We start from the raw sequence: 24883 nt of genomic DNA, 5'->3' as shown, positions 1-24883 counted from the left end.
AAGTGGATGGCTTTACCTGTGAGAGAATGAGTCGTCTCAGCTGCGTAGGGGTTTGATGGTAAGGATGAACCACAGCTGGATTCTGTCAGCGGTCCGGTGACTATGACAGGACTCGTGTCTGGATACAGCAGGGCTGCTTTCAGTGGAGAGATGGAGTTAAATTGGACCACAGACAGACAGCCAGTGAAGCCCAGAGCATTCAGACGGCCAATCTCTGGATCCACTTCACCAGATTCTGCAAAGAAGGAGGCACACATCTGAGCATTCAATCAGATCTCAATAATATATTCTCCAAGACAGTAATGAGGAGACAAATGGAAGCTTTTCTGCTTCTCCTGGGAAAAAGACCCCAATTATCTCACACGTGTCTCCTCTAGAGTTCAGAAGAGATCTAAACATCTCCAAATACCCAAGTTACCAAAGTCTCCAATATAAAGTCACAGATCTCAGAAATATCTCACTTGCTTCTCTCGGATAGCACTTAAATTGAGATCTAATGGAAATGTTTGATTAAGTTGCTGCTTTTCAGATGTTGCTCTTGAGAAAAAGACCCCAATGATCTCGCACGTGTCTTCTTTAGAGTTTCAGAAGAGATCTAAATATCTCAGACTGGACTCAGATTTACCAAAATACTATAATATACAATAAAATATCCCAATTGAACATTCAAAATATAAATTTTTTAAATGTTTCAAAAACATTCTATTCTTGATTATTGCTAAGGAAACATTCCATTTCATCATTCTGCGAACACTTTGAGAATGTTACTTATGAATGTTCTCTGAACATTCCGAAACAAACTGTAACATTTAAACGTCCAACTAAAATGTTTCAGAAAAATGTTCCATGAACAATGTATAAATGTTTTTTTGTGCTAAAGATTTGAGAACATTATTAAAGACCAAATAACTTTGAAGAAACATTTTAATGATGTTACCGGAAGAATGTTTTTTCATAACTTTGAGAACTTTGCCAAAACGTTAGCCAAAGTTCTGAGAACATTCCCTGTTTGCTGGGTAAATGGAGATCTATTGGAAATGTTTGGTTAAGTTCTCTGCTTCTCAGATGTTTCTCTTGAGAAAAAGACCCCGATGATCTAACATATGCCTCCTCTAGAGTTTCAGAAGAGATCAAAATATCTCAGATTGGACTCAGATTTACCAAGATACTATAATATAAAGTAAAAGATCTAAAAAATATCCTAATTGCTTCTCTCAGATAGCAATTACCCAGCTAACAAAAATATGTTCTAAGACTGTTTTGGTAATGTTCCTATCAAGTGTTCTCTGAATGTTCAAAATATAATTTTTTTTAAATGTTTCAAAAATGTTCTATTCTTGATTCATTGTTAAGGAAACCTTTCATTTCATCATTCTGCGAACACTTTGGGAATGTTACTTTTGAATGTTCTCTGAACATTCCGAAACAAGTTGTAACATTTAAACGTCTAACTAAAATGTTTCAGAAAAAAACGTTCCATTAACAATGTATAAATGTTTTGAGAACATTATTAAAGACCAGATAAATTTGAACAAACATTCTAATGAAGTAACTGGATTGAGAGAACTCTGCCAAAGTTCTGAGAAGGTTCCCTGTTTCCTGGGTAAATGGAGATCTAATGGAAATGTTTGGTTATGTTTTCTGGTTCTTAGGTGTTTCTACTGTCAAAAAGACACCAACAATCTCTCATGTGTCTCCTCTAGAGCTTCAGATGAAATCTGCAATCAAAAGTCAGAAATCTCATAATGAACTCATGAGTCATTTTTCCTTAAATTCTTCCAGGACCAAATGATCTGCGCTGCTTCCACGTTCAGTTTATAGACTATATGTCAGCTATCAATTCATGTCTATTTTATTTCTTCTAAGGATATTCAGGAGAAACATCTGAAACAAACTTAATCAATACATAACTTGTGAACTCCATTAAGCTTAGAAAGAGCAACCACTGAGCAACAGTATTCTTCACAGCATGTTTTCTCACACCCTCTGCAACTAGATACGAGTCTCACTTCAAGCGTACACTAGCAACATGAAGAGCAACAACTCAACACAAAACAATGCGATTTAGCTTTTGTGCAGGACATCTCGAGCGAAAACCGCATGTTGCATTCCATTCCGCAGCAACGGCAGAGAACTGAACACATCAAGCCTGATGAAAGTCCTTTTATTCAGATATTGAGCAAAAGGCGACTCAATGGTCCATGGGAAGAAAAAAATACTTGACGTATTTGACCAATAAACATGTCCTTGATCCTTTTTTTTTGTTCAACATCATGATTTTAGGTCTGCTGTTTGCTCGATTTTCTAATTCTATGCAACATTTTTCATTACAAATGATATTATCAGCATCGCAATTTGAGTGAAATGTTAACCCTATAAAGCCTACTGTATCATATTTGATATTTTTTAGCAAGTAAAAGCCTTTTAGTGTAATTGTATAAATGTCCACCTTCAGGTTCATGTGTGTTTTTCCTGTGAAATCTTGACTGATTTTTATAAATTAATAGGAATAACTTTCATATTGTAAGTAATATTTCAAAATAAACACTTACTGGAGTGAAGTAACTTATGTTGACCTGATTATGCATACATATTTTTTTTTTTTTTTTTTTTAAATACAAATCATTTTAAAATATGAGTATCAAATATAATCCATTAGGATTTTGAGGAAGGGTTATTTGTTCATCTCTCAATCATCATTGTATTGCATTGCATTATGTGTTTTGAAACTTTGATCATAAAACTAAGCTTTGAACAATCTTACTAAAACATATTATTGTGAGATATAGAGTGATAAATTATATTTATAAGCATTTTAGTACTCCGTTACAAAGATCTAATTGATTCACATGATCAGAATGTTACTTTTGGCCATATAAATATCAGCAACTGCACCAAATTGCATATTTTTGCTCAGTTTTGGCCTCTCAATAAACAATATTTCCTAATATTTATAATATTATATAATATTTATTATACAATATTATAATAATATAATATTTCCTCCATGTTCTCACTATATCATATTATATGAGTCATAAAAGCCTGATGCATTAAATAAGATACTTAACAAAAAACACTTTTTTATATTTAAAGGTCCAATAAACTTTCACAATACATATTGTTTCAAAGCAGCTTTACAGAAAATGTATGTCTACATTACAATTTAGAGTGATCTTACATTAAAAAAATGATTTTTCTGACTATTATTTCTTATGTAAGACTTTACACTGAAAAATTGAAAAATGAATATTGAGTATGTCTTAGTATTTGGTATGTCTCTCTTTTGACCAGACCAGACAGGAGATCATGTTCTCCAGCACGATTTGAACATCTCAAGAACATCAGCTTGACATCATTTCAGCTCTGAATGGGCCTGTACTGGTCAAATATTAATCTTCAGGAGCTCAATGCAGGTTTCACATTTGATTTAGTATTCATTACAAGTCGATTTCTGGCTGTGATCGATAGTGTTTACTGGAAATGTCACACAGCCCACTGTCAGTGACACACTATCTGAAGGGTTACAGCAAATGCGTTTCATGTCACATGTTCTTATGAAAGGTCGTATAAATGCACAGGCTGCCACATGAGAATGTTTCCCTCCATAAAGCGCCGCCAACCTCGACCTGAACGACTTCACAACGAGATTGAACCAACCTAATTTGGCTCATGAGCATCTCTAGGTAACTAGAAATGACTGTTGGGGGAGATACAGAATAAAACACTCTAAACGCATCCGACCTCACTGATCATAAGAGATCATAAGATCATAAAAAGCTCTTTATTTTCTTTCTATCTGTAAACCCTGCCAGTAAATGTTATCAAAAGATTATTTCCAAAAGTCACCATAAAATAAGGAATTATAATTGTGCTAAAAAAAGAAAAGAAAATTAAGTCTATTTTTAGGATTCATGTCATGCAGTTATAAAACTCATACTGAACAAAATGTTTTATTAAAGTCAGCAAAAAATAAAAGCAGTATAACAAATACTACAATGCAGTTTACATACAACTGTACTTTATGATTTAAATCATGTCTTTTTCATATTACAGTTATTCAAATAAAAATATTAAAATGCTAAATATTTTGCAATGAAATGAGGATTTAGCAGCAATTTGTGCTAACGTGTCCTGAAAATAATGTCACGATGCAAAAAAATCCTCCTAATAAAAAGCTCCTAATAATAGACTTGATTTTTTTTAATGCAAAATGTCTTTATGAGATTCAGCCTGCAAGCTTCTTATATTTAAAACGTCTGCTGTATTATTTATTAACTGAATGTTTTATTCATCTATTTGGGTTTTATGACTAGAAAGTTCTGTGCTTCAGGTCCTATTTATAGACATAAAACAAAATCAAACTGACCTATTTCATGTCCCCCACAGACGACAATAATAACATGTAAAGTCAATATTAGTCTTATCTGAAGTAAATAGGACAAAGCGTACTCTATTCACTTTCAGACTGAAGAGTTCGCCTGACTGAACAAACAAACTCCTGATGCTTCCGCTTCCTCCAGACATTTCAGCATCCGTGATGGCTAGAAAACCTCTAAAAGGAATATAATAATATATAATGGCCACTTAACTGACCATCTGCATGTCGTTGAGGTCAGCACTCGATTATAATCCAGAGACATTTCCTCCTTAATACAGACATTGTGGCGATTTTCAAAATACAATATTACTGCCTACAGAATAGGATATATGTAAGACTTTTGGTTTTTGCTCATTTATTTTGAAGCCGGGTGCACACTGTACGACTTATGATAGTCCTTTACGGCTGTTGCTTGTCAGACTGTACGAACATGATATCCGCTGTAAGTCATGTCACACTGTAGGATCTCAGTTGTCATTAATGTCAGTCAGACTGTACGGCAGTCAAGATTTGTTAAAAACAAACGCGGCCAAGAAGACTCGTCCAGGGTTTTACATCATCAATCTGTGAGACGTTCAGTGACTGTGAGCTGCAGTACATGCGGGATTGGGTGGCTAGCAAACAAAAAACATTTCTAGTGTTAATTTTGATCATGGTTTGTCTTGAAAAGACAAAAAAAGAAATGATGTGTGTGGAGCAAGAGGTGGTTTGTTGTTATTGCACTAATTGTGTCGTCAGGTTCTGTGCTCTTATTGGTTTTTGATTTAATAGTTGTCGTAGGAGAAGCCTATGAAGCCTTGTTTCAGCCACTGTATAAAAAAAAATAATCACAATTCTGCTTTTTTACTCACAACTGTGAGTTTACATCCAGAATTACGTGATATAAACTCGCAATTGCGTGTTATAAAGTCAGAATTGCGGGATATAAACTAGGGATGCACCGGTGCCAAGCTCATGTACTTGTACTCGTACTCGTAAAAATACCCCCGATACCAAAGACCGATACCTCACGTGACGTAACTGAGAGAATTGTCCGTATACAGAGACACCGGCGGCAGCAGCAGAAACAATGTCAGCCTCAGAGGTGTGGAAATACTTCAAAATTAATGATGACAACCCATGCTTTCAATCGCAATTCGTTATCGATTAGTGAAGGCGGGATAGACGGAATGACACAGACCAGAAGCGCGCTCTCTCTCTTTCTTCTGCGCGATCCCAGTTCTCTCAAACAGCGCACGATCAATTCTTCTCGCACCTGAATGGTCAAATGCACACACAGTGGTCAAAATGTCCATCGTGTGGAGTATCTCAACGTAAATACAGTCGGTTATGGCTTAAGTCAACGTAAACATTTGGGTGAAAACAGGATGTGTGTCAGTATCCATGGATTCGGTCTTAAAGGGACCGTAGCCTATTTGTCATTAATGTTAATAAAACAACAAAAGATGTTAAATAAATGTATACATGGCAAATAAACCTACTGTATCTGAAAAACAAGTTTATTTAATTTGTATCTCTATAGTATCTGTTGTATTGTTTGTAAATTTCTTTTAATAGAACAACAATTATATATATATTGGTAATTATGGCCTTTGAAGGTTATTGGACACTGAAATTTTTGTTCTTTAAGTTTGTGACAAGCACATAAAAATTATTACTTTTTTTCGATAGAGTAATAATAAAGAAGCTGTCCTACATTCATTAGTCTCACTGTGTTGTGCTTGGAAAACTGCAACATCACCAAAAAAAAAAAAAAAGAGAGAGAAATGAATAAATGTATAGGTATCGGTATCGGCGAGTACTGGAAAAAAAGTATCGGTACTCGTACTCAGTCCTTAAAAATGGTATCGGTGCATCCCTAATATAAACTCGCAATTTAGTGATATAAAGTCAGAATTGTGGGATATACTCGCAATTTAGTGATATAAAGTCAGAAATGTGGGATATAAACTCGCAATTGCATGTTATAAAGTCAGAATTGTGGGATATAAACTCGCAATTTAGTGATATAAAGTCAGAATTGTGGGATATACTCGCAATTTAGTGATATAAAGTCAGAAATGTGGGATATAAACTCGCAATTGCATGTTATAAAGTCAGAAATGTGGGATATAAACTCGCAATTGCATGTTATAAAGTCAGAATTGTGGGATATAAACTCGCAATTTAGTGATATAAAGTCAGAATTGCAAGATAAAAACTTGCAATTGCGTGATATAAAGTCAGAACTGAGGAATAAAAACTTGCAATTGTGTGTTATAAAGTCAGAATTGCGAGATTTAAACTTGCAAATTCGCAATTATCTTTTAAATAGTTTTATTCTGTGGTGGAAACAAGTTTCTATAGAAGCCACACTGTAGGACTGTGCCTCAAAACTTCAGAATTTCAAATTGGCAAATTGGTTTGATCGAAATGATCATTAATCGGCTTTTAGAGAACATGTCAAACTAGCAATCAAAGACTACAGACTTTGGCCTAGGATGCAAGGAATCTTTTAGGATTCACAAAATTGTCTCAGACAGACAAATCGTGGCCAAAATTGTACAATATGCACAATTTACAATTTTTTGCTTCATTGCCATATGAGCAGGCAATTAAATTCATAATGTTGTTGAGTCAGAATCAATTCCAAACTAGAAGTCCAATGTAGTCAAAATGCAACTATTTAAGCAGATTATAAATCGGAAATTTATATTCACTATAAGCTTTTCCAGTCCTAAAAATCATATTTTTAAAATTCCCTAATATTCCAGGTTTCCCGTGGCCGTGGGAATGACAGTGTCGACAGCGATTTTACTCACCGTGCACTTTTCCGATGACAATAGATTTGATGGCGTTGAACTCGGTGTCTGATGTTAGATTGAAATCTTCTTTTGCATGCTGATCGACCTACAAAAGACACAACAAGCCACAGTTAAAATTGTTTGTGCATTGAGCATCATGTCTGTTCATAGCAAGGGCATGTACATCTGCAATCATTTCAATTAAAACTGCTCTTCAAAGCAACCATAAAAAAACTTTACTGCACGCCGTCAAACAGTGGACGCTCGCTGGTTCAAAACCAGAGGATGTGCTTCAGTCCAGCCGTGTGTTTGCATTCAAAGTGTGATTATTGCAAAGGTTCAGACTAACTGCTGAGGCCATTGACAGAGCAGTGCTCCCACCACGACCTGCACCGCCGCAGCACATTGACCGTTATTGAACAGCGCGTGTCATGAATCAGAGCTGCAGTGCTTTACTGGACACTCGAAATCTAATCCTCCATGTGATCAAATGCTCCATTTCAAATTCATGAATATATGCATTACTTTTTTATATATATATGCCAAGGATGTTCCGTTCAATATATTGATGCATTTTGTAGCCTTTCAGAAAGAGATTCAAGGAATATTCTGGGATATTATCAATTTATTTATAGACATTTCTTTGCTATAGCAGTTTAAAGCACTACATGTGAATAGAGTAAAAATTTCCAATTCTCACTATTAACTAACTATTAACTACAACTTTTGCCTCAATAAACTCTTAATTACTGCTTATTAATAGTTAGTAAGGTTATTAAGTTTAGGTATTGGGTAGGATTAAAGGATGTAGAATATGGTTATGCAGAATAAGGCATTAAAATGTGCTTTATGAGTACTAATAAACAGCCAAAATCCTTGTAATATGTATGCTAATAAGCAACTAGTTAATAGTGATAAAAGTGTAACCAAAATGTTAAATAATAGATATCACCATACTTTCCCAAACAGTACATTAAAGGTGCCCTTGATTCAAAAATTGAATTTATCTTGGCATAGTTGAATAACAAGAGTTCAGTACATGGAAATGACATACAGTGAGTCTCAAACTCCATTGTTTCCTCCTTATATAAATCTCATTTGTTTAAAAGACCTCCGAAGAACAGGCGAATCTCAACATAACACCGACTGTTACGTAACAGTTGGGGTGTACGCCCCCAATATTTGCATATGCCAGCCAGTATTAACATCTGGATCTGTGCACAGCCGAATCAACAGACTAGGTAAGCAAGCAAGAACAACAGCGAAAAATGGCAGATGGAGCAATAATAACTGACATGATTCATGATAACATGATATTTTTAGTGATATTTGTAAATTGTCTTTCTAAATGTTTCGTTAGCATGTTGCTAATGTACTGTTAAATGTGGTTAAAGTTACCATCGTTTATTACTGTATTCACTGAGACAAGAGCCGTCGCTGTTTTCATTTTTAAACACTTGCAGTCTGTATAATTCATAAACAACTTCATTCTCTATAAATCTCTCCAACAGTGTAGCATTAGCCGTTAGCCAGCCTCAAACTCATTCATAACCAAATGTAAACATTCAAATAAACACTGTACTTACGCGATTAGAAGAACACTTTGTAAAGATCCATTTTGAGGGTTATATTAGCTGTGTGAACTTTTTTTATGTTGTTTAAGGCAAGCGCGAGCTCCGTGGGCGGAGATCACGAGCAATTAAAGGGCCAGCAGCCCTGAATCGGCTCATTTATAATGATGCCCCAAAATAGGCAGTTAAAAAAAATGAATTTAAAAAAATCTATGGGGTATTTTGAAACTTCTGAAACTTCACAGACACATTCAGGGGACACCTTAGACTTATATTACATCTTTAAAAAAAAGTTCTAGGGCACCTTTAAGACAATTGTTTTATATTAGTTCTCTGAAATGTTATATGCATACACCAGAATAGAAATGAACACTTAAAGCCAGATTTAAAACTCATACATTTCTAGAAATCAGAATAGCCAATAAATCACCCTCTGAACACTGAATAAAGCCAGATTTAAAACTCTTATTTGAGTTTCAGTTTCAAAGAGTTGACATATTAGAGATCTTAAAGAAAAAGAAAATAAATTTATATACTTTTACTGACTGCTCTGTGGGAACGTTACTTTGTAATTAGAAATCTTTTTATATCACTCTAGAAATCAGAAAATACTGCCAATAATTTACTCATCCGCTCTTGCTTATGAAATTTCCCATGTCATCCAATATGTTTATTTCTTTCTTGATTATTTCTTCAGTCGAAAAGAAATGATTTTAAACACTTCATTAAGGTTTTTGAGGTATCTTAATTTTAATCAAAAACATTCTGGATTTAATAAATAAGAAGCAGGATTTTTCTCCATATAGTGGACTTCACTGAAATATATCTATAGGGTTCGAAAAGAAATAACGATTATGGTTGAAGGTCCAAATGTCAGTTTCAGTGCAGCTTTATTTCAAAGAGCTCTACATGATCCCAGACGAGGAATAAGAGTCATATCTAGCAAAACGATCTGTCATTTTCAAAAAAAAAGAAAAAAGAAATTTATATACTTTTTAACCACAAATGCTCGTCTTGCTCTGAAAACTCCATCTCATTTTCTCCTCCAACTTCAAAATCATCCAACATCTCTGAGATGCGCTTTGTAAACACGCATTACGTAATCAAGCAAGCATAAACATTTTTTTGACCAATGACCGATTGTTCCGCTTTATAATACCCTTATTCTTCGGATGGAATCATGTAGAGCTCTTTAAAGCTGCATTGAAACTGACATTTGGACCTTCAATCTGTTGGTCCCCACTGAAGTCAACTATATGGAAAAAAAATCATCAAATTCTTAAATTCTTTTCAAATGAAGAAAGAAAGCATAAACATCTTGTATGACGTGAGTAAATAATCATGACATTTTAATTCTGAAGTGAACTAATCCTTTAAGTTTTAATGTTTTGGTGATGATTTCTAATGGAAGTCAACATCACGCCACAGATGTTGTTGAAAACAACCAGAATATCCTATTTAACACCATCCCACTTTGTACTTTCATTGTCCTTCAAATCCGTCACAGTACCTGAATACTGAGCGTCTCGGTGAGTCTCTGGATGCTCACTCTGTGGAGCTGCCCGTTGGCCAGATTCCTCGCACTGGCTCTGAAAACCTCCGCGTCTCTGTTGTGCTGCAGTTTGTACTTGATGTCCAAATGTCCTTTAGAACAAAGAGCATTTGATTTCTCAACAGGCTTTTATATGGTAAAAAGTCACCGTTTAACCACAGTACATATCTGAGACAAACAGAAACATTAACATGCAACAGAAGCCAACGCGTTTCTGCAACTACAAAGCTCCATCTTAAGAGGATTAATATTTTATCCTCTGTGAAACAAAACTGATGCCGAAATAAATGAAAAAACTAACATTTCATCAGTTCTGAGAGGAATTAACCATCTGTATACAAACAGAACGTTTTTAAGCTGAAAATATCACCTTTGTGAGTCTTTATTAAGCTAAAACTATCATTTTTTTCAGGTTTTGCAGGTGATGAGGGGGTTTATAGCATGTTGCTCTGGATGGTCATTATTTATGTTAATGGACGAGTTTTGTTTGGTGAACTGTTAATTAATGTGTACATGGACCCTCAGAAATAAATAAAAATTGCATACAACAGGAACAGGAAGCTGTCAGACTGAGCGCCAGGGTTCTGGAGGCTGTTATCTAGACTTCTGGACCTTCTGCATAATTGGACTAGCAGGTATTATTGGCACACGCTGTCTGGCGCTTCCTCTCTGTGGAAACCCAGTGTGCCGTGATGAGCCAGATCCAGAGCTTCCTACTGAATTCTGCTTCTGCGGCGCAGGACACCACAATAATTGGCATCAAACATGGTAAATAAAACAAGACTATTTTGTGTAACTCACTTTGATGTTTGGTTAATTAAAACAGCATTTATTAAAATGAAATCTACACAATGCCATATAAATATACATTCCAAATTCAATTAATTTGTTACACTGTATTCTAACAGTGTACTGTAGTATTATTTATAATAATTATTTATTTACTATTTATTCATATATTTATTAATATTTTGACTTAGCTTTCATTTTTATATTTTATAGCTTTATATATTTTTATAGTTTGCATTTTAATGTTGTCATGTGTTTTTATTTTCTTTGAAATATTTATATTTATCTTTAATTTATTTTTATTTCAGTTTTGGTTAAGTGCCAAGGCAACATTTCTAAGATTTTTTAAAGGGGTGGTTGATGATTTCACTTTTTTAACTTTAGTTAGTGTGTAATGTTGCTGTTTGAGCATAAAGAACATCTGCAAAGTTACGACGCTCAAAGTTCAATGCAAAGGGAGATTTTTAAGGACACTTTTTAAAGGACTACAACAAACGGCGCAACAAAGGGGGTGTGGCCATGTTGGGCTGCTTTAGAGAAGAGGAAGAGTTGTTGTAGTAGAGTGTTGTTGACATGCCGTCATTTTACGCCGGACTGCTTCACAAACGAGGGTCAATTCAACACTGGATTTAAGATGGCGGCACATGCTAGTCGATGAGTTGAATCAACTCCACAGCAACTACATCAATTTATCCACTAACCATTCAGAAACGTCCAGTTTCATTTTAAAGGTTGTAACTTCTTCCTGAGTCTCTACATCAGTGTCGACTCCGGTTTGAACAATGTAAGGCTGAACACCGTTACTGACAATCCTCATTTTGGCTGCGTGAGATTTTCCAGCTTTGTTGTTGTTGAGCAACAGAAGCATGAGCTGTTAAAGCTCCGCCCTCTTCTGGAAAGGGGGCAGGGAGCAGCAGCTCATTTGCATTTAAAGGGACACACACAAAAACTGTGTGTTTTTGCTCACACCCAAATAGGGTCAAATTTGACAAGCTATAATAAATGATCTGTGGGGTATTTTGAGCTGAAGCTTCACAGGCACATTCTGGAGACACCAGAGACTTATATTACATTCTTATAAAAGTGGCATTATAGGTCCCCTTTAAATTTATCCATCTAATAATTATATTTTATTTTATTTCAGCTTCATTTCAATGATTAGAAAACAAAATAAACAAAGAAAATGACTTTTATTCATTTCAGATTTACCTTTTGTCACTTAGTTTTCTTTTTTTTAGTTTAGTTTTAATTTATTTTTATTTCAATTTTAGTTTTCAGTTAAAGGGTTAGTACCTTTTTGGATCTTGAGGGGTTCAGGACATTGCTGTCAATGGAGGCCTCACTGAGCCATCGGAGTTCATCAAAAATATCTTAATTTGTGTTCTGAAGATGAACTAATGTCTTACGGTTGTGGAACGACATGAGGGTCAGTAATTAATGACATTATTTTCATTTTTGGGTGAACTAACCCTTTAAGTCTAAGTTTTTCAACTAATAATTATATTGTATTTCAGCTTTATTTAAACAATTAGAAAAAGAAAGAGACAATAAAGAAAATCATTTTAAATAGCTTCAGATTTAGGTTTAGGTCAAACCAGAACTGATGCAATAAGTTTCTAGCACCAATAATATTTGTCTGTTTGGGACAAAAAATGTACATAAAAAAAAAAAAAAAAGCTTTATTGCATCAAGTTCGGTTAGGACACAGCTTCAGTCTTTTTGCATGATTCATTATAAGAAATAAATCAGACTACACTGCAAAGAAGATGCAATAGAAGAATATCTTGTATGTTTTTGTCATTATTTCGTGGCTGGCAGATTGTTTCTCTCATCATATTCAATTCTGTAAATCTATTGTAAGTCTATTGCATGAATCATTAAACGAAATGGCTCAAAAGAATCTTTTAATCGTATTACACTGGTCACGCTGTATGTTTTGTGAAGAAAGACGCGTTATTTATTTATTATCTGTGCATTACTTCGTGGCTGTGTTTATCTTATCACATTCAATTCTTCAAAATATTTTGGTAGATTCAGGAAACCCTACAAGACCCTACTGTGTCTCTGTGTCCAGGTGGTGTTTTTGGATGAAAGTCTGGGAACCTTTTAAATGACGAAAGCTTTTGAGAAAATTCCCTCTGAGAATCAGACACAGAAAGCCTGCATGTGCTCAAAAACAGCTTTTCTGGCATGCAAGATCACAGACGCATGTTTACACGCAGTCATGAATGCATGGCAGTCTCAGGAGGGAATATATCCCCCGCCGGCACACAACATGCCATTTCTTTTATGGCGGATTTCAGACAATATACAAAGTAATTTACTGCGGCTGACATCCAGGTGTCTTCAGAGATTCCCCAGACTCAAGCTAATCCAAATGAATGTGCTTAGGGTGCATAGAAGCAAACCAGAGAGGAAGATTAGAGAGTTTCAGACCGTTTCTATTGAGCAGGACGGCGAGGTATTCTCTGTAGTACGAGTTGACGTAAAGCAGTAGCGCCGGCGCTTGACTCGTCCTGAAGCTCAGCGAGATATTCTCTCCTCTCAGCGTTAAATCAGAGTAGATGGAGGACGAAAGCGCGCTGATGTTCCTGTTCAGCTCGTACGGCTCTTTAAACGTGTACGTGACTGATGTTCCAGGTTTGAAGAAGGCAGAAACATCTAGAAGAGATTAAATGCACATGGATTAGGATTATACATATGCATAACTATAATACCCTGGTGTAAGATCACCGTGCTATAATTACATTGACTGGGCAACATGGCCAAAAGTATTTTTTTTCCCAAATCATTTGATATTGATATTTATCACAATATTCATTTAATAACATTTTGTTAGACCTTTGTAAAGGTTTGTTTAAACTCCAGAGAATAAGTTTCCTTTTAGTTCCCCAATTGGTCTTATTTTTATAATATTTTTTATAAAATTCAGTGTTTTCCATTTTATTTTTTTCTGGTTTGTGTGTTTTATGATTTAATACAAGATTTCATCACAAATGGTGCCCAATGAAGCATAAATCAATCTTTTAAAATGTAATCAAATGAAAATATAGCAATTCATTTTCCACATTTTTTTTTAATTTAAAGCATTTTGTATACTGTACACAACTTGTATATACTGTATTTGTATTTACAACATGGATGAAAAATATCTTGGTTGTATGATATTACTTAAAATAATAATAATAATTTTTCATAAAATCTTAATAAAATATTATTTTACTATACAATAGTAATATATTTCTGTCATAATTCCTTCAGATTAAACTGAACTTTTATTGTGTATTTTATGATAGTTAACTAAAGCTAAAACTATTAAAAATAATTTTTGGTCATTGAAATTAAGCTGAAATAAAATAAAATATAAGTATTCTATGAAAAAAAAAATATATATAAAATATTTGGAAAATATTTTCATAATGCATGCATTTTACAATAGCTTAAAACTGAAATAAAAAGAAATTAAGTAAATATTTAAAAAATAAAAACTAATAAAATGACAAAGCACAACAAAATTACTAAAACTAAAAATGAAATTACAAAAAAATTACTAAAACTAAAAACTAAAAATGAACTAAAAATATAAAATAAAAGTTAATTAAAATATTAATAAATTCAATAATAGTATATAAATAACACTAAAACAACACTGAAATAGAAATAATATATAAAATATTTGTAAAATATTTGCGTAATGAATGTATTTTACAATAGCTTAAAACTGAAATAAAAATAAATTATACATAAATATTTAAAAGATAAAAAATAATACAATGACAAAGCAACAGAATTACTAAAACTAAAAATTAAAAACAACTGAAAATATAAAAATTAAAAAATATTAATAAATTACAAAATATTAATAAATGCTATAATAGTATTTAAATAACACTAAAATAACACTGAAATAGAAATATATATATATATATATATATATATATATATATATATATATATATATATATATATATATATATATATATATATATATAATATTTGTAAAATATTTGCGTAATTTTATCAAATGAAATGGTGAAATGCTCATGAAGTGCAGCTCTGGATGATGAAGTTCATTATTGATATTGAAGATTTATTTATTTTTTATATCAATCCAACTATTAAGGTTGAAAAACAACAATGAACCACATTTGTTTCCGTACCTTTATGACAGAAGGTTCCGGTGAACGGCGAGAGGCTGCAGTCGCAGGTGAAGCCGTTGTAATTCTCCACACAGGTGCCGTGATTCTGGCACAGGCCGCCGTAGCTGCTGCAGTGTCCGGGACAGCCGGAAGTCACTCCGGGCGTGATCTTCGCCCTCTCCTCCAAATTCAGAGTCTTCCCGTTGAGCTTCAGCGAACGAATGCAGCCTAGAAATCCTTTCTGCCTGGAAGCAGTTCCTCCTGAAAACACAACCGGAAAGAAGCAAGGAATGAATCTGCTGTCGTTCTCCAGCTGTCAGGACTTTGAGAAAAGCACAAAAGCCATTTAGATGACAAGATGATGACAGCAGAGTTACAGGAAAAAGATGGCTTTTATCACGCAGACAGTGTAACCTTCTCGAATGTTGTCAAGGGTTTGAGTCGCGGCAGGCAGATACTGTTCTCTCAACCCGAGCAGCCCGTTCAAAACAAACGATCGCTGACCCTCTTTCCTCACTGATGTGTTGAATCTGCTGTCATTTTGTGCTGTCAGTCTTTCACTGTGGTTTTGTCCTTGATATGGTAATTGCTTTAGGAAGAATATTGTATTTTTTTTACATTCTGTTCCTGCAGACGACAAGCTATAAATACAGAAATAATGTACTCTGCATACATTAGTGCTTGGCGTTTTAGTGCTAATTTGTTTGAGCGAACACCTCGCTGTGCCAGCTGTGCCATATAATAATTTGTGAAATGTTCGATGCAAAGTTGGAAAAGCTGTTAAAACTAAGTTTTGACATGCCAATTCTGAAATACGAGACAAAGGCAAATTTGTTACAAACCCATAGGAAACATGAATCACTATTAGTTCCCTTCAATATCTCAATGTTCCTCCTAGATAGAAATCACAGTAAATGGAGAGCACTTGGAAAGTTTTGCTTAAAGGGATAGTTCACCCAAAAGTAAAGATGTTGTCATCAACAAAAGAACACAAAAGAAGATATTTTAAAGAATGTTGGTACAACTGATGGACCCCATTGACTTCTATAGTAGGAAAAAAACAAAAAAAAAAAACTATGGAAGTCAATGAGGTTCATCATCAGCAGATGGGTTAAATGTTTGCCCAACATGCTGGGCAGTTTTATACAGTTTTAACTCAACTATTGATTAAAAATTACTATATAGCTGGCTTAAAACAAACCCAAAATAGGTTGGAAATTAAAAATTAGACACATAATTTCTAGAGGAAACAATAATAATCAAAAAGTGAGCATTTATTAATAAGCAATTTAATTTGTTTAATTTTGTTTGTTTAATGAAACAAATGTTTATTTATTAAACATATTACTATTATGTTAATATTAATTAACTAATTATGTTAATTTCCAACATACTTTGGGTTCATATTAAAGGGTTACTTCAGGATTTAGCATTAAGCTTTGTATTAGTAGAATACCACTAGTATTTTCGAATTACCGTGCTTTCCCCCTTCATATCAGCCCGAGATGAGAGATTTATGCATTTTTATTCTGTAAAAAAGCCTCCGATGACGCAAAAATCGTCATTTTGCGTCATCGGAGGCTTTTTTGGCCAGAGGCATAAAACTACAGCCAGTAATAGCAGGTAGTTCCGCATTTTTTCACCACGCCCATACATATGCGTGTTTGAGGTTACTCACGGACATAGATCAAAGATTTTATCAAAAGTGGGTGTCAATTATATTTTTAAGCTTAACATATTTTGTTATAGTCTGCACTACATCAGTGGTTCATCTCGCAAATTTATCGGTCTCTGCAGTCATCTCAACCAATACAGCAACAGGCTTTTGTGGTAACGTTAGCATAAATAGATAAATAGACTAACTCAGTTTTACAGAACAGTGGCTTTACTTTGATAACAGTCAACTTATATGCAACTTATATGTAATTGTCTATCTAACGTTACTTTGCTAAGTTTGCAGTTTTACTGCTACTATGTGCTACCTACAACACTACATATAGGCTAACGTTACTGTGTTATCAGTCTAGTATCAGCGAGTCTTACCTCTAGGCGAATACGCTTAGTACCAGATGCCCAGGCTGTTCGTCCTCTGGGAAAGTGAATATCGATCGCGGTGTCCTTCAGAATGGTTCTCTTCATTGCAAGGATATTTGGTTCGTAGTCCTCGTGCTTGAAATGGAGACTACATATTCTGCGTTTTTTTAGGTTTTCTATAACGGTGTCATCTCCAAACTTCGGGTGTTTGATGGCCCGCAGCCACTGTTTACATCGCTCCAAATCTTTAACTTAATCGGAAAATGATGGAAACTTACTTGTCCTTTCCTGGTTTTGGGTGTACATCCACATACAAAGCAATTTAGCACCATTTCGCTGTAAATGTATGAACTAACTCACGATTTATAGAATTAATATGTAACAAAGCAAGCCTAGTTGTTTGAATTTTCCTGGTAATTCCGCCTGTAACCGATAGGCGTGGTTTGGGCGTGGCCTCGCAGGGGCAGCAAAACAAGTGCATTCTGGGAGTTGTTGTCTTTCATCCACATTAGTCAAAAATACATTTTCTGCCTTTTCTCAGTCTAGAAAGCTCCAAATTCAAAAATAATTTCACATTTCTACTACATAAATGACCAATTTTAAATACACATTCATCTTTCCAGGGGTGAAGTACCCCTTTAAGTAAGCAAAATAGTTGAGTTAAATAAAACCAACCAACAGGTTGGGCAAACATTTAACCCAACAGCTGGGTTAAAACAACCCAATCGCAGGGTTAAAACATCCCAATCGCAGGGTTAAAACATCCCAATCGCAGGGTTAAAACATCCCAATCGCTGGTTTAAAACAACCTAATCGCTGGTTTAAAACATCCAAATCGCAGGGTTAAAACATCCCAATCGCTGGGTTAAAACATCCCAATCGCAGGGTTAAAACATCCCAGTCGCAGGGTTAAAACATCCCAACAGCTGGGTTAAAACAACCCAATCGCTGGGTTAAAACATCCAAATCGCAGGGTTAAAACATCCCAATCGCTGGGTTAAAACATCCCAATCGCTGGGTTAAAACATCCCAATCGCAGGGTTAAAACATCCCAATCGCAGGGTTAAAAATCCCAATCGCAACAATCGCTGGGTTAAAACATCCCAATCGCAGGGTTAAAACATAAAACAACCCAATCGCTGGTTTAAAACAACCCAATCGCTGGTTTAAAATAACCCAATCGCTGGCTTAAAACATCTTATTCGCTGGGTTAAAACAACCCATTCGGCTGGTTTAAAACAACCCAGTTGCTGGGTTTGTCCATTAGTGTAACTTTAAAAAACATTTTTATTACAAATATATTTATTCAAATTAGGTTTATTTCATATTACAGCAACAAATATATTGTGGTTAATTTTCATTAAAATAATATCAAAATGCATAATGCAAAAAATATCTTAATGGTCCTATAATATGCAAAAGATATATAAACAATATAAAATAGAACAGTGTTGTTATTGTTAACTAAAACTAAAACTATTAAAAATAATTTTCAATCATTAAAAAAGCTAGAAATCAAACTGTTGAAATCTGAGATGTCAAAATAAACTCACAGATTTCTCTTCAAATGATCTGAGTTGTTATCCACATTATTTTATAGCTCTTTACTCTTACTAACAACTATTGACTCATTTGTGTTTATTTTTATTTCTCCTATATTGGACAAAGGTGATACGTGAGGTGAACCATAACTGAGATCTCCTATTAAGTTTCCTGAGTGCTGAAAGAGCAACTTATGAGACTCATTCGTGTCTGTGGCAGCCTATCAAAGATGGTGTCTTGACAAAAACAGTTCTCTTTCCCATGATATGTCCTGAAAATAATATACACAATACTGAAAATGTCTCCTGGAGACCTGCATTATAAACTGGTTGAAATGGAGTTCTTCATACCTTCATGTGCAGACGGCACATTTGAACAGTCATGGGAACCCCATGAATCCAATTGCAGTTGAGCGCTGCACAATAGAGCTATAAAGATTGAGCTATAATGACACTACTTTCTCAACACTTACTGGAAAACTTCAATTCATTCCCGCTGAATTCCTCCAACAGAGAAACACCTTTCAAATTTTCCAGGAGCTCGGTCAAGGTCAACAAATCTAGCTTCACAGAAACCATTCGCATTGAGAGTTATCATCACAGCCTGTTTCATCCCTGAAGATTCCCATGAGGACATTTTACAGGAGTGAATCTCAAAAAATAGAAAATTAAAAAATAGGAAATTAAATTTTGCATAAAGACAATTAAGTCTGTTTTTTATATGATCTGATATATGATCTGGACTTTGAGATTTGAACAAAAGGGACAAATAATGGCCATCCAAAACATGATAACAGCGATCTGATTTCTGAACAGCACACAGAGTGAAGAGACATCATTTATTTTTCCTACCTACAAATAATTGGCTGTTGAGCTGCAGATGAATGTGGCCATCAGCAGGAGCTTTCTGAACGGCAGCGGGATGGTGGTCCACATGCAGCGAGGCCTCTTTCACGTTGCGCTCGGCTCTCACGTGATGCCAGCGGTTGTCGTTCAGAGCGGCGGGCGTCTTAACCTTCACCTCGAAGGGGCCGTTTCCCACGTCGAACGAGAAGATGACTTGATGCGGCGCTGGAAAGGGAAACAGATTTGATTGATGTTCATCATCATACTGACAGATTGATATTTCACTGATGTTAATAAGACACAACTGTTCGAAAAGAAATGAGACATGAGAACCAGTCCAAAATGAATCATGATGATGGCAGATGTTTGAGGGTTTGAGAATAATGCCAAAACGACACGCTGTTCTCTAAATGTCTAAAACAACTTTCCAATGAATGATGAAACAATTATTCATCTAAATTCCAGGATTTTTCTCCATATAATGGACTTCAACAGTTACCAACGGGTTGAAGGTCCAAATGTCAGTTTCAGTGCAGCTTCAAAGAGCTCTACATGATCCCAGATGAGGAATAAGAGTCTTATCTAGCGAAACGGTCAGTCATTTTCTAAAAAAAAAAAAAAAAAAAATAAATTAAACTTATATACTTTTTAACCACAAATGCTCATCTTGCACTGCTCTGTGATGCACCATGCATTACGTAATTACGTTGGAAAGGTCACGAATGACGAAAGTGAAAGGTAAGGTAGGGTGAAAAACTCAAAATTGTCCAACATCATTGTTTTATCTTTTTTTGTAAAGGCCGTTTGAGTCTTTGCACGTTTGCTTTGTAGATACTGGATCGGTACTTCCACCTACTTTCCAACGTGATTACGTAATGAGTGGAGGATCGCAGAGCAGTGCAAGATGAGCGTTTGTGGTTAAAAAGTATATAAATTTAAATTTTTTTTTAGAAAATGACCAATCGTTTTGCTAGATAAGACCCGTATTCCTCGTCTGGGATCATGTAGAGCTCTTTGAAGTTGCACTAAAACTGCAGTTTGGACCTTCAACCCGTTGAACCCCAGTGAAGTCCACTATATGGAGAAAAATCCTAGAATGTTTTCCTCAAAATCCTTCATTTCTTTTCGACTGAAGAAAGAAAGACATAAACATCTTGGATGCCATGGGGGTGAGTAAATGATCAGGAAATTTTGAATTCTAAAGTGAACAAATCCTTTAAGATCTCAACTGCTTTTCCCAGGAACCAATGAGATTAAATGGAGAGTCTTTTGCAGGAGTCAGGTGAAGTCTAGTCTCACATAGTCAGACCTTTCAGACTGACGGCAGAAGGTCTGGAGTCCATTCGCAGATTTCACTGGCCAAGGACCGGCCGAGAGGACGTCTGACTGACATGTAAAGCATCCAATCACAATTTGTTTTGTTCAGCGTCATGTTTAGAGGCATGAAAATGTAAAGCCGATGTCCCTAAAATAACAGACTGACATGCAATTCATTCAAGAATGCTGTGCAAGATGTCAGTCACCAAACAGTTGATGGACCCCACTGACTCCCTGTATGGTTACCCATCTTCTTTTGTGTTCAGCAGAAGAAAGAAACTCATACAGGTTTGGAACAACTTGACAGTGAGTAAATGATGACAAAATTTTCTTTTTTTTAGTGAACTATCCCTTTAAATCTAGTTCCTACATCTTAATTTCTTACTCAGTCTTCACATATGTTCAAGAATTGGCACAACTTCAGGCTCCCGCCGATCCATCTGCAGGATTTCACGACATCTGAATGAAGACGGTCTTGCGGCTGAGAAAGATCAGCACCTTCTGTCATGAAGTACTTCTCTAACGACAAAAAAACTCCACAAAAACGCTGATGATGTGCTACGACCTCTTTATTATTCACTGCACGCGCATCACAGTTGACGCTCAGGGTGAGCTACAGCAAAAAGCACCGCTGGAAGCGCCTATGTGGGAAATATGACACAAAAGTGAGTTGCTTTTCGGAAATGTAGATGCAAGCGTATTCGAGTCATTATCATCTCAGTCGTTATTAAAGGGATATTTCAGCCAGAAATGAAGATTCTGTCATCATTTGCTCAAACTCACCTCATTCCAAACACTTTATTTCTTCTGTGGAACACAAGTGGAGATGTTTAGCTGAGTGTTCATGCTGCTCTTTTTCATATATGAAAGTGGAAGGGGACGCATTATATTAATTTATGGAATTCTACTTCCTAATATTCAAATTCAGACTGCAATTCTGTTTGGTATTAATTCAAATCCAGGAAGTGAATTGCAATTTAAAAGGCGTTCTGAATAGTGCACAACCTTGATATGGAAAATAACTTTTCGACATGTTTGTGAGTAAATCACAATTTTTGCTTGAATTATTCCAGTGCGCTCCACAGCTCAGATCTCAGATGCCACTGTTTTTTCTCGAACTTCCTGCAAGTTTACGTCCTACATGAGCGGCCTCAACAGGCGCCAAACTCAGAATATAATGAGAGGTTAATTGTGCTCTTCCAGCCAAAGGATTTGTCATTATAAAGGAACAAGCGTCCGGGCGCTGTAAGGTCTTCACATACTCTATTCTCATCCATCACATGAGCCCATTACGTCCAGGAATTTAACAGCTCTTTTATGCAGTTAAAGAGTCGCGTAATAGACAGGGACCATGTGGTGGAGGGTATAATAAAAATCTAGACACACACCCAGAGGACATGGATTTCATAGGGTTCGGATGAACACCAGACAGATAGTGCTCATCTAGCAGCAGTCAAACTAGATTTTACATTTTCAGAGGGAACTGAAAGTGGTGTTTGTGCATGTTTGTATTTTTAGCATTTTTTTATTCGGTTTGATCATCTGTGTGATTTTTTAAAAGCTGCTTTATGGTCCAGTGGGCAAAAAGAATATTATACTAAAACTCCCAATTCTCATTACTGAAATGCATCCATGTATATTACATTTACAACTCAAATTAAACAGTAAAACTATTTCTATAATATTATATATATAATCAAACCCATGACCTAGGCATTATTAGCATTATGCACTACTGTTAGAGCTACAGGAAAACAGATGATTTGGGGAGACATTCATGTCTGGAGCACAAAAACAAACACTGAGCTTTCATACTTCGGTTTAGGCCTCCAGATCACTATGAGTAACAGTAATCGAGATGCTTGACTTAGCAAACACTGCTAATAAAATGGCCAAAGGTCTTAAATTGATCACGTAGAGGGGGTTTCACTCTGAGCGCATTGCAAACCATTGGAGCACGTCTCTACATATTGGTTCAACAGCTATTCTGCAGTAATTTCCCTGGAGAAAAGTGTTTTGTGATGTCTATATTTTCAGCCGACAGCTTCTCTGGATTATTTCTCCCTTTGGTGGATAAACAATCAGCAATGTCGACACCTAAGACATGTATGTAACCCCATGCAAACATGAGCAAACACACACACACACACACACACACACACACACACACACACACAGTTCATCATTTCATCTGTTTGACTTAATTACTACATAATCCCATATTGATTATTTTGAGTGTTTTTTTCCTACAGGGGTGAATCTCATGAAACATGTCAAGAACACATATGCAGTGTTTCCCATACATTGACTAGACTGTGGCGGCCCGCCACATTCTAATTTGTCCCGCCACAGTCTCAAAATGAAACGGAAATTAGGCTTGTCGCGATATTTAAATAACCGTCTGATAATTGCGCTCTTTTATAGCAAAAGTGGGAGTCATAGAGCAAAATAAGTATGCGCACCAAGACTAGCACCAATTAAGTTTTCGTGCACTATATTCAAAATTATCTGAAGCCATTCCATAGCTTCATGTGAGTGAGTATGCATCGTTAAGTTCATGGTCAGAAACTCGTCTTCCCTCAGCTACCTACAGCTGTCAATCAGCACTCAAAGAGCGTGTCGTCAGCACGGTAAAACTCTCCAATATGATGTTATTCCCATTATAATACTTGCTATGTAGATAAAGGGCTGTGGAATTGCATAAAATGATCTTGCAACTGCGAGTTGTAACTTCATATTGCTTCAAGCACATCATTCTGCACCCGGGATGCACATTAGCGTTTTTTTGCTGCTGTTTTGAAGCGTTTCATATCATGGTTTTGCACACTGAAAGATTATTAATAACCTATTTTGTTCTGTCGTATCTATCATATCTTGTTGCCCCATTAAAAAGTTGCACAATACATTTAAAATATCGTCTTTTAATCTTACATTAATATAAATACATATAATTCTTTACATATAAATCTAATATAAATTGTTTTTTTTTTTTTCATTTCATAAGAATACAAATAGTAATTTTAAAATTTTTATTAACATTTGGATTTATAAAATTACTGAGCAAAGTTTTTTTTTTTTTTTTCAAGAATTAGGCTAGCATACTTCTTGCTGCTGAATTATATAGGCTACTTCACCTAGTTTACTATTTATTTATTGGTCAGCTTATGATTATTTATTTCTATTGTTATTTTTTCTCCATAATGAAGTGGTGTTTAGTGCATTCTGGATTGTTTAACAAATCAAAGAGTGACCATTAGTTCCACAAATACAGATGTATAGATGCAGGCTCCCACTAATAACTTAATTCAACAAAAGTAACCTCTTTTGCTACATATTTTTAATGGTTTAAATGTATAATCTACATGTTTGACCACTTATGAACGATCATTTAGCCTACTATATGTTGTGTACGTGACTAATGTGCCCTACCATCACCAATAAATAAATTACTTTTAGAGCACAAAATTGTTTACAAGAGAACAAATTTCTTCATTGATCTAGTCACTTAATTTTGCTCTCAGAATGTACCAGATTTATCCATTTAAATTTAAAATGTACAAAATTTTCCTACGGGGGGGCATGCCCCCTGGACCCCCCTAGAGGAACGGATGTCCACCCACCACAGTCTCACAAAATCCTGTGGGAAACACTGATATGAATCATTTCACCACAAAATCAAAAGAAAAAAATAAATACAAATTTTATGGCCATTAAGATTTTTTTATGACATTTCAGCACATTAAAACATCCAATTCTCATTACTGTAATGCAGTGTTTCCCAAACATTTTAGAGTGGCGTACCCCGAGGCATTTAACATCCTTCTGCGTAACTTCTGCACATCTAATATACAGACACGCATCTTTCTCTCAATTGTTTACTTTCACACATAATCGACTGTTTATGTTAACCTTGTGTGTATTTGACAGTAT

The 24883-nt window shown here is 35.2% G+C and overlaps 1 protein-coding gene across 3 annotated transcripts in view; it reads right to left on the bottom strand.

Annotated features, from left to right (window-relative positions):
• Positions 1–24883, bottom strand: part of cntnap3 (contactin associated protein family member 3) — a 151305-nt gene that overhangs the window by 6486 nt on the left and 119936 nt on the right. For all 3 annotated transcript variants that reach the window (XM_048181244.1, XM_048181245.1, XM_048181246.1), the window contains 6 exons: positions 19643–19861; positions 15237–15476; positions 13513–13737; positions 10246–10379; positions 7183–7270; positions 17–235 (listed from right to left, as the gene is read on the bottom strand). In XM_048181244.1, the coding sequence (XP_048037201.1) occupies positions 17–235; positions 7183–7270; positions 10246–10379; positions 13513–13737; positions 15237–15476; positions 19643–19861 (1125 nt within the window). The remainder of the gene's footprint in view (positions 1–16; positions 236–7182; positions 7271–10245; positions 10380–13512; positions 13738–15236; positions 15477–19642; positions 19862–24883) is intronic.

This window comes from Megalobrama amblycephala, linkage group LG2 (genome assembly GCF_018812025.1).
Source record: "Megalobrama amblycephala isolate DHTTF-2021 linkage group LG2, ASM1881202v1, whole genome shotgun sequence".
NCBI classification, from domain to species: domain Eukaryota; kingdom Metazoa; phylum Chordata; class Actinopteri; order Cypriniformes; family Xenocyprididae; genus Megalobrama; species Megalobrama amblycephala.
This window is presented reverse-complemented; position numbering and strand designations above follow the sequence as displayed.